At 34.1% G+C, this 15,758-nt stretch overlaps 1 protein-coding gene and 1 long non-coding RNA gene across 2 annotated transcripts; one reads left to right on the top strand and one right to left on the bottom strand.

The window, feature by feature from the left end:
• Positions 1 to 4,065: 4,065 nt before the first annotated feature.
• Positions 4,066 to 5,785, bottom strand: LOC118754404. Its single transcript, XM_036489272.1, has 3 exons — positions 5,688 to 5,785; positions 5,438 to 5,597; positions 4,066 to 5,379 (listed from the first exon to the last, which is right to left on the bottom strand). Exons 2-3 carry the CDS (start codon positions 5,505 to 5,507, stop codon positions 4,892 to 4,894), a joined length of 558 nt encoding a protein of 185 aa, XP_036345165.1. The 5' UTR covers positions 5,508 to 5,597; positions 5,688 to 5,785; the 3' UTR covers positions 4,066 to 4,891.
• A 2,817-nt stretch (positions 5,786 to 8,602) lies between these two features.
• On the top strand, positions 8,603 to 9,497 carry LOC118754403. The gene is made up of 2 exons (XR_004994891.1): positions 8,603 to 8,911; positions 8,976 to 9,497. It is a non-coding gene; the product is annotated as an uncharacterized LOC118754403 (long non-coding RNA).
• Positions 9,498 to 15,758: the final 6,261 nt, after the last annotated feature.

The following is a 15,758-nucleotide window of genomic DNA, read 5'->3' as shown; positions in this document are numbered from 1 at the left end:
AAAAAGGGGGGTTGTTTTGAAATCAGGGGGTCCTATTCTACCCCCCCTCATCCCCCCTTTTTCTAGAATTTGCCGTCCGTCTACTAAAATTTTCTCGAAAAAAATATTAATTTTAATTTTTTGAGTCTCCATTGAGGAATCTGAACTTTGACCCCTGTGCGACACACCTAAACCGTCTCCGATCGGGACCAAAATTTTTGTGTGATATCTTTGACTATATTAGCATCGATGTGGGGGTTGACGTCTAGGAAATCTGGTGTAATAATGTACTTAATACATTTAATGACCACCCTAATGTACATATATTATTACGTATATAAAGTTCTTATCAATATTATATATTATGACTCTAGGTATGGTCATGCTTTGACACTAAAATTTAAGATTTTTTTAAAAATGGAGCTCATCAATTTGTGCAGTGAGTGGCTCATAACTTCCATGAATCAGATCCGTGGAAGTAATGTCAGATTCTACTTTCATGGACCAAATATCGATCGATGGTAGTAATTTCACGGCATAACTTCCATGGAACTTATGGCACGGTTTGGTGGAAGTTATGTTCGCGGATGTTATGTCGAAACCCCGCTTCGTCGGACCCCGAGAAAGTTATTTTAGCCGGCAGTTCTCGCTGCATCCTCCGGTGGACAAACCCAAACGTCGAGTGACCAGAAGGCTGCACAAACTGGCAATACCAAGTGTGCCTCTTGCTTTCACCAGCGGCGATGTTCAGTAGCCATCGGGAAGGCGGAAACATCCAAAGCCCTAGGACCCGACGGAATACGCATGCTGATGCTAGACAAGTTAGGTCCTGCGTGAGTAGAGTATCTTACCAAGGTCTTTGGTCAGCGTTCCAGATATCTGGAAAACGAGGAGAGTGGTCCGACTGCCTAAACCGGTAAAATGAGTCTTATCGCCCGATAACCCTTCTTTCCCCGGTAGCGAAGACCTTGACGCCTTGCTACTCCCGCACTACACGTACCACCTGACCTGACCCCAGCGAGGCTTCAGCATAGGTTCCGTACAGCACAACAACAGCACCTAACGCCATAAACACCCCAATCCGAGGAAAATTTAACAGAGGGTCCCACAGAGTGGAGTCCTTTCCCCGCTGCTGTTTAATTATTACATTTCAAAGCTCCTTCTATCACCAGAGGGAGTCTATGATCTCTTACGCTGCTTGATAATAGGAATGGAATTGAGGACTTGTGCTCGGAAGTAAACGGTTACCTCTCTCGGACGACTTACACCGACCACCGTGTGAATGCAGATTTGGGAACACGGATTTGGGAGACTTGCACCACCATTGCCCAAATTCGCTCTGGCGACTGCAGCAGGCCAAACTCTTACCTGAGCGGGATAAATGCAGGTGCGCCCAATGAGTGCGGAGAGTAGCCACACGACTCCCTACGCCTCTTCGCATGCGCCCTAAACCCCACTCAATTAACGCCCCTGTCCCTATGAAAGAACCCAGTCGGAGTTGCACTCTTCCTGCACCCAGTAAAAAAATCGTGTTAAAACAACCAAATTTTAACCAATTTTGTGGTTATTATTTTTCAACGCGATATGTCATGTTATTTTCACATGAAGGAAATTTTTTAACATTTTTCCCTCTTGTTGACTTAACATTGGATAATTGTTAATTTAACATTGAAAGTGCTGTAAATTTAACCTGAAACATCGGTTTATTTTAACAAGGCATGTGGTTGGTTTCACAGGATATTCTACATGAAAATGCTGGTTGAATCAACAGGAGTTGTTGTTAAAATAACACTACGTCTTCATGTTAAAAGAACCATATTTTAATGTTATTTTAATATGACATCGTGTTACCTTGTGTCCCTACTTTTACAAAATAAATAACAATTTGTTTAGTTTATTTTTATTAAAAAAATTGAAATATTTACACTGTTGACTTAAAAACTAAGTACTTATCTATTTATTACACAAAATTCATACACAAAAATTTCATATGTACATACATACATACACTATAGTGCGAAACTGAGTCCATGGTGATTTTTGTTGTACATGTGCAAGGTTTTTAAAGTTACATTTTTTTTATTACTTTTTTATGAAAACATGGTTTATGCTTTAACCAAAACTATATAAATCAAACTTTCAGTTTTTATGCAGAGCTTAGAAAAACTCAACAAATTTTTATAAAAATTGTGGACTTTTAAAAAACTTTCAAACATTTTTGGGTAGTTTTGTAGCCTGTTAAATTTTAGTATGATAAAGCGCAAGTTTTAAGCGGATAAAAAATTGCTGACGGCTTTTGCGGTTTTTTTTATACAACAAGTGCAATTTATAAAAACTGACAATGAAAAAGTTTTTAAAAATCAACGCGATTTTTTATCCGCTTACAACTTGCGCTTTATCAGACTAAAATTTAAGAGGCTATAAAACTGCATGCCCAAAAAAGTTTGAAAGTTTTAAAAGTCCACAATTTTTATAAAAATTTGTTGAGTTTTTCTAAGCTCTGCATAAAAACTGTATCAAATTGTTTTAAATACTTTTTAAACGGATTGCTTTTTGATTGTTTTGAAGAATATGAATATGTACAGGAGGTGAGCTAATTTTGTCTGCACTTATAAAACTATAACTATCTGATTTTTCACCTACCAAGTATGACTGAATATGTGTACTGAAATTTATAATTTCCCACTGTGAACAAATAAAGAAAAGTTTTTGCATCAAACTTACAACAATATCTTCGATTTGAAACAAGTATATAGCCTCCTGTTTTACAATAACAAAAAACCCTCTTTTAAATAAAAATCCTTTAGAAGTAACTTTTGAATAAAATTGATAATTAGATAATTCATATTCTCTTTGAAAATCGGAATTGTATTTAAAGCTTAAAGTACTAGGTAATACAGAATTAGCGCTTATATTTAAATCTGGTTGAAAAAAACGTTCGTTACTCAAGCTATATGCAAATTTCAATGCGGCTTTAATCGCAAGACTCCATGGAACATTTACACGGCAATTAATTGAATTAGCGTACGTTTTGAATATTTTGTGTACAGCTTCAAATCTCATGCACCACACATTTTTTAATGGGCCGCATTTTTTTATGGCAGTGAAATAATGAACAAGGAAATGAAATTTCGGTTTAAGTGTTTTTTTAAACAGCGACATATAAAAAGAATTATGACTTTTAACTAGCAATTTCAATTTATTTAGCAAAACATCATCGATTTCATTTAACATAAGAATATCAATGATTTGAAGTAGTATCAAAAAAAATTTCCACACTTCATCTTCTTCAGGAACTAGATCGCCAATTATCAAAGAAAAATGATGCACAAAACATATCATTTCTCTAGCTGTCATTCGAAAGTTACAAGTTTTCAAATTTCCTATACTTATAGGTGGAGAGATGTTTCCAATTTCTGTTTCACCGTACTGAAACATTTGCTTTCGATAATTGAGCGTATCTATACTAAAATACTTTTTAGTTTCAATAAAATGTAAAATGATTTCTGAAACATCATACCTACAAACGCCCTCAAATATCTCATGCATCAAGTCAAAATAGAAATTATCAACTACATGAAAGCTTTGAATGTGATTAAAAATACACATTTCTTTTATACCTGTCAATTTATCGTTTTCAAGAGTGTAATCAGAGGTGTATTTTTTCTCATTTCGCAAAAATTGTACATGTTCCGTGACGTCTGTTTGTAAATTATTTTTGGGTCTTTTACAGTTTCGGCAATAATAATTCGAATTGAAACTTGTTGTGAAACCTAAAATTGAATTTAGACCTAGGTTATCACCAATAATTAAAGATAAAACAAAGTAAATGTGGAAGTCTCCCTCTTGAGTTTTTAAAACTATGCCCTCCGTTTCTAATTGCTGAATGATTTGTATCAAAGGATTAAATGCAAAAATATTGCCGTATTCTTTTCGATGCCTAGATTTAAAGAAGCCTGCAACAAAATGGTTTTCTAACGTCGACAAATGGTGACTTGGAATTGTTGGAAAATTGTAATATATGCCACAAATTGCTTGATCAGCAGCATGGGAACCCAAAGGGTTATCAATTCCAAATTCATCATAATATATTATGTACGGAATGACGAGTTTATCTCCAAAACTAGAAATTTTTTCTTTCTTATGTATTTTGTATTATGTATGTATATGTATTTCTATATGTATTTTGATTTGACTGTAGCATTTTCATATTACCTAACGTTTTGCTCAAGTTATTGTCTGTTTCGAAATATTTCTTCATTTGAAATTTGATTGGCATTAATACACCTACCACTTTGTTTGAATTTAAACCCGGGTTACTATTAACTACTATTTCTGCTATTTCTTCATTGATAATGTATGAAGTTGGAAGTTGAAAAAAACGGTACTCATTAATATTATTATCGAGAGCAGGAAATAAACTAAGGAAATTTGTTTCAGCGGTTGTTCTGATATTTGAGTTTGATATTAAAGGCGACAGTGACATTAATACATGTTCTTGTATTGGCTTTAAAATTGTATCGTTAATTTCTTGTACAATAGAAAACACATCTTTTCTTGTGAAATTGTTTTTGTTATGTAGAGACAATACAAACATATTCATATTAAATTTTTTTTGCGTTGTATTATTAAAATTAGAACTTAATTTATTAGTCTGCCCTTTAGTAATATTAGGCCTAACAAAAACAGGTGCATGATAAGATACAGCAGGTGTACTTGGCAACGACGCATGAACTCTACGTAGGTGATTTTGAAAACTATACACGTTTGAAAAACATTGACCACATTTAGAGAAAGTGCAAACAAAATTTTTTATCTCAGCAAAAACATGGAAAGATTTCAAATGGTCAACTAACAATTTTGATGTAGAAGACCTTTCGTTACATATAAAGCATTTGAACATTTTATCAATCTACTCCAACAAGTTTTGAGTATCTTTTAAATAATTCTTAAGTGTAATAACATTAGGGTGTGCACAATCCGCAATGCCAAAAAAGTAGGATTCGATAAAATTATATATGGATTTCGCTTGTATCGGATATTCCAAATTTAATACATGAAAGATTTTAAATAAAGTACCAAGTGATTTTAAAAATGTCGGTACCTTGTAAATTATACTGTCGAAAATAACGTAAAAAGAGTCTAACTGAGTTAGTTTCTCTCCGACTACCAATAGTAGCGGCTGAAGAGGAAGATTCTTTTGATTTAACTTAATCTTTAATTCGTGGTACATCCTCTGATAATCGTTTATGCTGCTGCAATGCAGCAATGTCACTGCTTGCGCATCACATATTGATGGCTTCCATTTAAGCCGTTTTTCACCAGAAGTTTGTCCAACGGAAATTAATGACGGTTTAAGTATCGCATGCAAAAGCAGTGTCAATAAACAATCCATTGAGTCTGCATAAGAAAATAAAATAAATACTTGAAAAAATAAATATTAGACTTGTTGCTTTACCAGTACTGATGTTTTCGTCAATTTTTTTTAGCATATCAATGGACGTTGCATCTCTTATTTTTGTCTTCATGTAAGGTATAATTGACTTTCTAAATTTTGGCCATTCGTTTAGCAAATTCTGCGAACAGTTGGGAAATTTCGCTTCAAAATCAATTTCAACCTGCAGTATAATTGAAAATATACAAATTCCAAAGTTTTATATCATAAATAAGAAAATTTAAAATAGGTACATATATAAAGCTAAACTTACCAAAGTGTATCCAAGACTGTGTTTCAGCAGCGGCCAATTAGTTAAAATATTTGCGTGTTCATTTAAAATCTCTGCGGTTCTTAATTTGACTGTGTTCGTCCATTTTTCATCTGCTAATCGAAGGAAATATTAATCATGGTTTTTCCTTACATGTGTATGTACTTATTTTTGTATGTATGTACGTGTAGGTATTGCACCGTGCGACAAAAACAAAAAAATTTCGAAACCCACGAAGCAATCAATATACTCACGAAACTGTGGGCCAAATATAGTGGTATATACATACATACACGTACATAGATAAGTACGTTTTTGTAAAATTAAATTTACTATTGCTCGCCTGCTCCGACAAACTTGATTGAGTGGGTTGACATTTAGGTGCAACGCTTAGTGCTCCTGTTTCTTTTTTTATTTTCCTTCGGATGTTTGTTGCCTTATCATAAAGTTTGCCTGTTGGATTTTTGCCATTTCGACGGTTGCAGTAATAGCGCTAAATAAAAGTAAAATAAATGCATTTAAGTGTTGAATTTTTTTTTTTAATATTCACAACGTTTTTCAAGCTAAATTTGTTCTGTTATTTTTCTATAAAAATTGTATCCAAGCTTTAGCCAAAACCATATAAATCAGAGTTTCGAACTTTCTTCCACTTTTTATTTCGTAAGAAATTCATGCTTATAAGGAAAAAAGGGCAAAAATCTGTCAGCTAAAAAATGATTAAAAATCAGTGCTATTTTTTATCCGCTTGAAACTTGATCCTCTTTTACATATGTATTTACAAATTTTGATAGCAAGTGAATATGAAAATGCATACATACCATGTCTTCGTTGGGAAATAAAATTGTTATTTGCTCAGAAAAGGTGATGATATCTTTCATTGTCATAGGCACTGATCGCGCTGAGAAGTGGTCAACAATGGTATTTACCAAAATGTCACGACTAAAATCTGACAGCACGGTCTTTTCTCTATATTGTTTAAAGATGCTTTGACCTCTTTCAGTGGCATTAAGTATTAACTTTAAATTCTTTGCTTCCATGTCTCTTATCGAGTCGTGAGACTCTTGGCTAGAATTTATCCAACTCTTGCATGATCCTATTGACGAAATGGTTTCAGCCTTAAAATAAAAAAAGTATGCAAAGCTTATCATTGATGTGAAAATGATTTACTTACTTCATTCTGTCGCCAACGTGCAACTCTTTCTTTAAACTTTACTCTCGTTCCGAGCATTGATGCAGGGAAAAGTTCATTTATGTCCCCATCGTTGATGAAATACAGACTTTCTACATCCATTCCGCAATCTGTCAATAACATAAATATGCATATGGTTCCTCGCAAATTCTCAAAGAACTTACCGAGAATTCTTTGATAAACTTCTTCACTGAAGTTCATTTTACCACATACGACGTCTTTCAAATTTTCTTTTTCACGTGAAGCTTCAGTGGCTTGGCTTTGCTGCAGTGAAGTCTCAACTTCATTCCCCATGGTTAAATCACCATCAACAACGAAATATATGCCCGCCGATTCCCCAAAGACATTTTCTGTACCCATTCTTCTTAATATTTAAATAGCTTTTTTTAATAATCTTTCACAAATAATACACCAAATAAAAATGCAACCGAATGACGAAGAACGCGCACGCAAATAAAATATTACGGTACTTTTATGTTCTCTAACCACATACCCTGTAAAATTCACAATAGCTCATGTCAAAACAAACAGAAATCATGTTGCCAGACCTTTTTAGCATCAACTAAATGTAAATTTAACACTTTATGTGTTTGAATCAACATTATTTAAAAAAACCCTCATGTAAATTTTACAATAACTCAGGTTGCAACAAACAGGAATCACGTTGCCATATATTTTTAACACTATTCACATGTAAATTTAACACTATATCTTGGTAAATTAACCAAAAATACTTCATGTTACTCTTAACACTTTTTTCCTGTTGAAAATATCATGTTAAAATGGAAAAATTGTTGTTGTTTCGTGTGTACAACTGTTTCATGTGAATTTAACATGGATCGTGTTACTTAAAAATCGAGGATATTTTTCTGGGTGTGGGTCTCCCGTTCTTTGAGCTTGAGGGCGATTGATGACAGACAAGCCGATCTAGGCAGCGCTAAGTAAGCGGCCAGAACAACAATAGATAACGAATATAAAGAAAACACACCATTATACAAGCTTGTATGAAATTACCTACTGGGTTGAAGCGTGGACTATATCAATCGGTTAAGAGGAAGACTTGAGAAGACTAGAACGAGAAATCCTGGACATGTGATAGAAGAAAACATGTGGAGAGTAAGAAACAATGGCAGTATTTGCAGAACTACCACAAGTGGGGGACGTGATGAAATTCAGGCTGTCCCACAGAATCTGATGGGCAATACTTGTGAGACTACTGAAGGTGAAACCGAAGCGGAAAGACGACAAATGGGTGTACGTGCCCGGAATGACATAGTTTTTTACCTGGCTGAGAACTGTTACTCCAGCAGCATTTCCCAAAAATACTTTATTTGTTATGCTCTTACAACAACAAAGCCAATGTAAGATAAGACTTTTCGAGAATGGGAGTCGGAAACTGGGAGATGACAGCTGGAGAAAAATGTCAACAAATGGTCTACCACATCGAATGACTCAAGAAGATGATTTGAAAACCAGAACAGCTAGGCAAATTAAGTTCGAAAAATTTAATTGAAATCGAAAACCATAACAGGGGTGATAAATTTAATAAAACTGCAAACAATCACTCACATAATACAATTAATATCATTGCAACAAAGCTGTCAAAAGAAATTAGAATGAAGTAATTGGTCTACATATATTAAGTAATTTACGATTTAACGTGTATTAGTTTTACTTATATAAGCAGATAATTTTAGAGTGTCCCATCCTTTCTTGATTTAACATAGTGTATATTTTGATTATTATAGGAAGACGTTTCCGTAAAGCTTGAAGCGCTTGACATTCTCACAGACTTACTTTCACGTTTTGGAGCGTTTCTGGTACCTTTTCACAACCCTATTCTAAAAGCATTGTTTCCCCAACTCGAGTCAACTCGCCAGGCCGTCAGAAAGCGTTCGATCGTTGCTCTGTCACACCTTCTTTTGTTGGCCGACGATAGTATATATGACAGCGTTATTGATCGCCTCCTAAAAGGTTTGAAAAATAATTCCAGCTCTGGGGCTGTTCGCACGTACATTCAATGTTTAGCATCGATTTGGTAATGTATAAATGCAATTTCCATGTTATTAATTTGTAATTTAATTTAATTTACTTAATCGTAGCCGGCAGTCTGGGCCACGTTTATGTAGTCATGTTAATCCAGCCATAGAACATTTAATAATGTATAGCCATTGTGACGACGACGAAGTTCATGAGTTTTGCCTCCAAGCGTTTGAAGCATTTGTGTTCCGATGTCAAGACGCAGTTACTCCCCACGTGTCTATGGTATGAATACATTTATATTTCTGTGGTAAAAACTAAAAACTTAAGAAGTGATTCAGCTTTAGAATGTCGGACATTTCGAACATTTCGAAGTTTACAAAGTTTAAAAAAGTCATTTGTCTAAATTAACGGCTGTGATCTGTGTGTGTGTCTTTATTTAAATCAAACGGACTGTTCCAAAAATAACACAATGCTACAACAAAAAGTAATTTTTAAGCAAAAAATAAAACCGACTTAAATTCTCATATAAAAAAATAAGAGTACCGTTAATTTCTGCATGATCCAATGATCGGCTCTAACGTATGCGAAATAAAATGTGGACTATTTTTTATCAGGCTTTAAAAAATTCTCTTACAAAAAATCTTTGCGCATTTTCATTTGACACCTCATTACTTCTTTATTTATCCATCGATTTTCTACATTAGTAACATGATGTTTTTGTAATCGAACAGGCTGTAGGACAAATGCAAAATTTTGACCCAGAACCTGTTATTTTTTAAATTTTTCTTCTGTTGAAAGTGTTTCTTTTTTTCATATTTTCATAAAAAAATAAAAATCTGGAATGATTAATTTGTCAGAAACTATCAGACCTATCGAAAAGTGATGTATATTCGGTCTATGTAGAATTTTGTTGGCTTTCATTTGGCGTATTTCATATTAAGATTGTTAAATTGGCTCGTAAGATATACGTGATTAAGTTTAACCTTTTCTTGTTTTAAGCTGAATAACGGTAAATTGAAAATATCTTGAAAACTTATCCATAGAATAAAAAATTAAGTAGATTTTCGAAATCAGCGAGCAATTCTTTATAGGAATTGGATAGTGGCATCCATTGAATATTTTTGCTGTAAACCAGTGTAATTATTATTCTAATATTTAGGATCAAATACGTCGCCTTATTTTAGGAGAAATTGTTTCCGTCTTTGCATAGTAATTATTTACGAGAAATATCGTTTTTGGTCTCGCGGGGGGATTATTTTCATATGGAAATTATTTACGTATTTTCATAATAATTATATGGGATTTTTATTTTGCTCGTCTCTGGGGACGTTTATTTCAGGAAGAAAATTGTTTACGTCTTCTCATAATAGATAATTATATGGGATATGATTTACGTCTTCTCATAATAATTATGAGGCACTTTTTTCGTCCCGGGGGACGTTTGTTTTAAAACCGAAATGATTTACGTCTTTTCATAACAATTACATAAGTACATATATGAGACTTTTATTTTCCTCGTCTTTCGGGACGTTTATTTCAAGACGACAATGATTTACGTCCCGCGTTTTCACTTAATAGAATCAGTACATGTACTGCCGATTTCGCAAATATCTCCGAGCTCGGTTATTTAAATTTGATTTGCTAACATCTGGCAACCCTTTTCATAAAAATAGAACCACATAACGAACGATACACTTATCATCGAGCAGTGGTCAGCGTAACACGTCCGAAGAGTGCGAACCGCCAGACAAAAGTCTGATTAAACAAATAACAATCGGGACAGAAAAAGTAAAAAAAAACTAAAAGCAGAAAAAGACTGCAGAAAAATTTGAACATGGAAAATTCCAGAATTGAGGGACAGACGGACACAACAGACCTAACGGAATCAGAAACGGACGATACTTTAAGAACGGTACAATGCAAAAAGTCAAAGAAGGACAGTACACACACACGCATACCGATGCAAGGCATGCTAGTGCCGAAAGGTACATACCAAAAAGCACCAATAAACCCAACAAGCAATTTGACTGAGAGAAGGGAACAAATACCAACAAATAAATACACGGAGACATATAGAGGTGAATTTAACGTTTTAGTTGACTCGTCAACGAGCAAGCTGTTTAGTAATGATCCCTAAAAAACGGGTTCTTCCTGTGGGATAAGATTCGTGATTTCAACATAAACAAATCGGAAAATATTAAAGCCATTGGAAAGCCTTTGTACAAAATGGCTTTCGAGACTCACGAACATGCGAATAACTCGCTCAAAAATGCCGAACTGATTGACAACAACATAAGGGCCTTCATTCCCAAAAGTTTCACCGAGACTTATGGGGTTGTAAGACCAGTTCGAACCAACATTCAGAGTTATGTCAAAGCACATCAGTTCAGCGCATTTTGAGAAGAGATGCGGAAAACAAAGAAAACCTTATTCCTACACTCACAATAAAAAGAGGCTTTGAAGGTAACGAACTCCCAGAGTCTATAAAAATCTTTTTTGTAAGTTTCATAATAAATCACTACATTCCAAAAGCAAGACAATGTTACAATTGCGGAAGGTTAGACCAGACCAAGCTCTCGTGTAAAGCGCAGTCAAGGGAGGGGAAATGGATGCGAAAGAAAAGTGCAACGAGAAGAGCAAGTGTGTTTCGTGCGACGATGAATGCTCTTTAAATCGAGATAAATGTTCGGTATGGGAAAAAGAGCTGAAAGTAGATGAAATAATGGCGATTAAAAAGATATCGAAAAGGGAATCCAAGGAAACTTACCTCAAAAGTTGGGGGAGAAATAGGTTTGCAATTCTAGACGTTGACGAGAAAAAACTTTCCAGCATTAGGAAACGGACTGCCAAGGACAATAAACAACGATGAAGTCATAAACCCAAAATTAACACATTAAAAGTACAATCAAGTTGCAAAACAACAAAAGAACCGAACTTATACAACAACAGTAAGTACATCTGACACCACAGCTCAGAGAACAACGAAAACTTACACACCTGTATACAATAGCAGCGTGTGGAGCAGAACATCGGAGATCGAAAAACTAGTGGCTGTACTATGTGAAAAATTCCAGATAAATACGGAGGATCTAACAGTACAATTCATAGAGAACCTATGTAAAAACAGCGCTAACGAAAGGCTGTTGACAAAACCAGCAACCACAAATGATGAGTTTAAAGATACTGCAACATAATTAACAACGCCTCAAGAAAAACAAAGACCATTTAGACTTCTTTATAAATAAACATGAAATAAATATTATTGCATTACAGGAAATTTTCTCGCATGACGAGAAAAAAAAAATAACCTCAACTTAATACATTTTAATACACTCAAAGGAAAAAATGGTTGGGAAGGAGTAGCCATTGGCAGCAAAAGAAACAGAGGGATGGAAAAAATTAGGTACAGAACCACACAAGACGTGATCATAGCAAAAACACTGAATCTAAGAAACAATATTACATTCTGCTCAGCTTACTTTTCACCGTCTCTGAACACGGCCATGTTTAAACGTGAGATTGACAAGTTAATGAACACCTTACAAGGTCACCCCAGGGTAACACTCATGGGGACCTTTAATGCAAAAAACAGGATTTGGGGTTGTAACAAAAATTACCTAAAGGACAAAGAACAAGAAAATGTGATAAAAAACTTAAACTGGGGATGTCTAAATGACGGCCCAAAAACCTTCTTTCAACACTTCTACAAGCTCCGTGCTAGATCTAGCCTTTACTAACGTAGCAGATAGTATTAACTGGGAACGTAACATGGCGTATGTTGGAGGAAGCCCTCACTACCCCATAATCCTCGAAATTCCCGGCGTAGTCAATTTGCCGGAGTACTTCATAGCGCAAAACTAACAAAACAAAAACTAAATAAAGCATCCAGCATCTCAGGGGGTGAAAATCTAGAAAGTCTAGAGAACAATATCAGAACAGAAATAAGAAAGGCTACTATCAACCTTAACGAATTCAAACACACACCGAAGGCGTGGTGGACGGAAGAACACAGCAAAGCACATAGAATACTTGTGGCTGCCCGAAAAAAGGCAAGACTCACAAATAGAGTGGATGACTTTGAAATTGTAAATGAAAAGGAGGAAGAATGGAAAAAAATAGTTGAGGGAGACCAAAAAGAATAACTGGGAGAAGTAGATTGAGGAAATCAATGAAGACCCCAACAGCAAAAACACATGGAAATTCATAAACAATGTAAATGGTAGTAGAAAGCACAACCCAAATCTGTGGTCCCAGGATGACAACCACAAGTACCTTGAATGGTTTCAAAAACAAAGTGAAACAATTGACAACTTAATGACCACAAATATGACAACACACACGAGAATGCAGCAAAACAACGACTACGTAAAATTTAACATGGAAAGTTTTGAAAATCTTAAAAAACAAAAAATCAACCGCAGGTGGGGTGGATCGCATAACATATGAAATGCTTAAACACATTCCAAGACAGGCTAAAAGCGAGCTCATCAAGACACTAGAAAAACATTTCAACGAAAACGAATTCAAACATAGCTGGAGAGAAATAAAAGCAGTTCCGATACCCAAGGCCAACAAAAACCTTGAGGACTATAAGAACTACAGACCAATTTCACTTATATCAACCGTGTTCAAAAGCTTGAACATGCTAGTTAAAGAAAATTTAACAAACTTCATTGGCACAAAAAAACTACTATCAAACAGAAGCTTTGCCTACAGAAAAAAACAAGTCTGCTACTATGTGCATCAATGAAGTTCTTTTTACTACAAGCATTCTACAAGCATGGACGCCTACAACCGAGTGGATATGAATATGCTGCACAGCATATTTAAACAGAACAACATCAATGATAGAATCAGCAACTGGGTTTACAATTTCTTCTCAGAAAGGAAACTCATACTTGGGAAACAGTCGGTTACGGTCAAAAAAGGGCTGCCCCAGGGCAGCTGCTTATCACCGGTCCTTTTCAACCTCTAAACAGCGGGACTACATCAAATCAACCACAATGACACCACTCTCTACCAATTTGCAGACGATTTTGTCGCTCTAAGCAACCTTTTTTTTAAATAAATTTTGGCTATTTTTCTTTTGTTTATTTAATGTTTATTATTTTTCCATAAAAGTCTAGCTCATTATATAACAAACACCACATAAATCCAGATTTCAAACTTTGTGCAAAACTTATGAAAAATCTGCAAATTTTTAGCTGGATTTTCAACTTTTTATTCAGATATTGTCGAATTTATTTTGTATGGAAAAAGTTTGTATTGCAGTCAGAAAAAAATTATTAATAATCAACGCGATTTTTTAGCAACTAACTTTATGCACGAAGTATAAATAGATAGAAAGTTTTAGCAGTAAAGTATATTTTTAAAACACAAACAGTCAAAAAACAGGCTAAGAAAAAAAAAAACAAAAAATAAATAAATAAATATAAATGACCTGTAAATATTTATCGAAAAGTACATCTTATCAAAATTATATAAGCAAACTATCTTAAAATTTCTATTTTTGACTTCAAGTGTACTTAAATCTAGTCATGCATACTATCTATATTTAAAAAAAAAAAAAAAAAAAACGAATAACTGAGTTCACCAACTTGTCGTTAAAGTACAAATTTTACATCACTACTCCTTTGTTTTACATTATTTACAAATGTATTCTTATCATAGGAGATAAAATAAAAGACAAACTAGGGAAAATGGTTCCCCAGGAAACCTATCGTTAAAATAGTTATTAAAAGATTTTATATATATTAAAATTACATTCCTGTCAATGTATGTATTGTATCATAAGTATAATTGTTTGTTTGTTCATTTTTGTTAACACAATCCAATTCTTGCTCGGAAACTCACGTCAACAGTTACGCTGGCATTTCATCAAGCAAGCTGCATACGTTTAAACGCACAATAAGTTTGTCAATCGTCTAAAAAAAAGACGACAACACATGTATAACCTGGTGTTAGGGAGTTAGCTGAAAAACTCCCGACCATTTAAGGAGCCATCGCTCCTACAACCCAAAAAAAAAATAACGAACGATACAGATTTGATGATATGAACAATCGTGACATTGAATATTTAACGAGTTAAATTTTACGAACTCAATTAAGAAGGTTGATTTAACATTTCCGTCTTGAATTAAACGTCCCTCGGGACAAAAAAAATAAAAATCCCCGATAATTATTATGAGAAGACGAAAATAATTTTCATGGAAAAATAATCGTCACAGATAATTATTAGGAGAAAATAAAAAAGTTTTTAGGCTAACGATTTTCATCTCAGGAGACGAAAACAACTTTTCCATTGTTCAATAATAATTATACACAATATTTAATTTTATTTCTTATAATCGTCTGCATTTATATAAATCTATTGTGTGAGTTAGTTCGTGTAAACTTAAAAACCACCATATTTTTTCAATATTGACCATCGCTTATGCAAAAGAAAGTTGTCCAATATTCTATTGTTCTGAAGAGACATTTATTTGCAAACAAATTGATGCCAGGAAAAATTGTTGAAGCTTGCAAATTTTTCCTTAAATACGGTCTTCAATTTATATGTGTGTATGCATTGAATTTTCAGATTTTTGCGCAACCTGGCTAAAGAGTTCTTTAATATTTACATATACAGTCATGTGTATTATATTAGTCCCACCAAAAAATCCTGATGGTAAACTTTGAACTGTCAGAACATACAATATTGTAAAAATATAATTGCAATTTTTTCTTATCGTCGCTGCGGTTAAAGCTGCAAACTCCAATTTTCGGTCAAAATTACTTTTTGATACTGACGGAAAGAGGGAAAATATCTCTACATGGTGGTGAAAGTAAAATTTTTTTTATACATATAGAATCGTTAAAAATTATTGAAAATAAAATCTGCTAACTCACAAAAATTAATTTTT

The sequence above is a fragment of the Rhagoletis pomonella genome, unplaced genomic scaffold, assembly GCF_013731165.1.
Source record: "Rhagoletis pomonella isolate Grant_MI unplaced genomic scaffold, Rhpom_1.0 Rhpom_scaffold_03840, whole genome shotgun sequence".
NCBI lineage: Eukaryota > Metazoa > Arthropoda > Insecta > Diptera > Tephritidae > Rhagoletis > Rhagoletis pomonella.
This window is presented reverse-complemented; position numbering and strand designations above follow the sequence as displayed.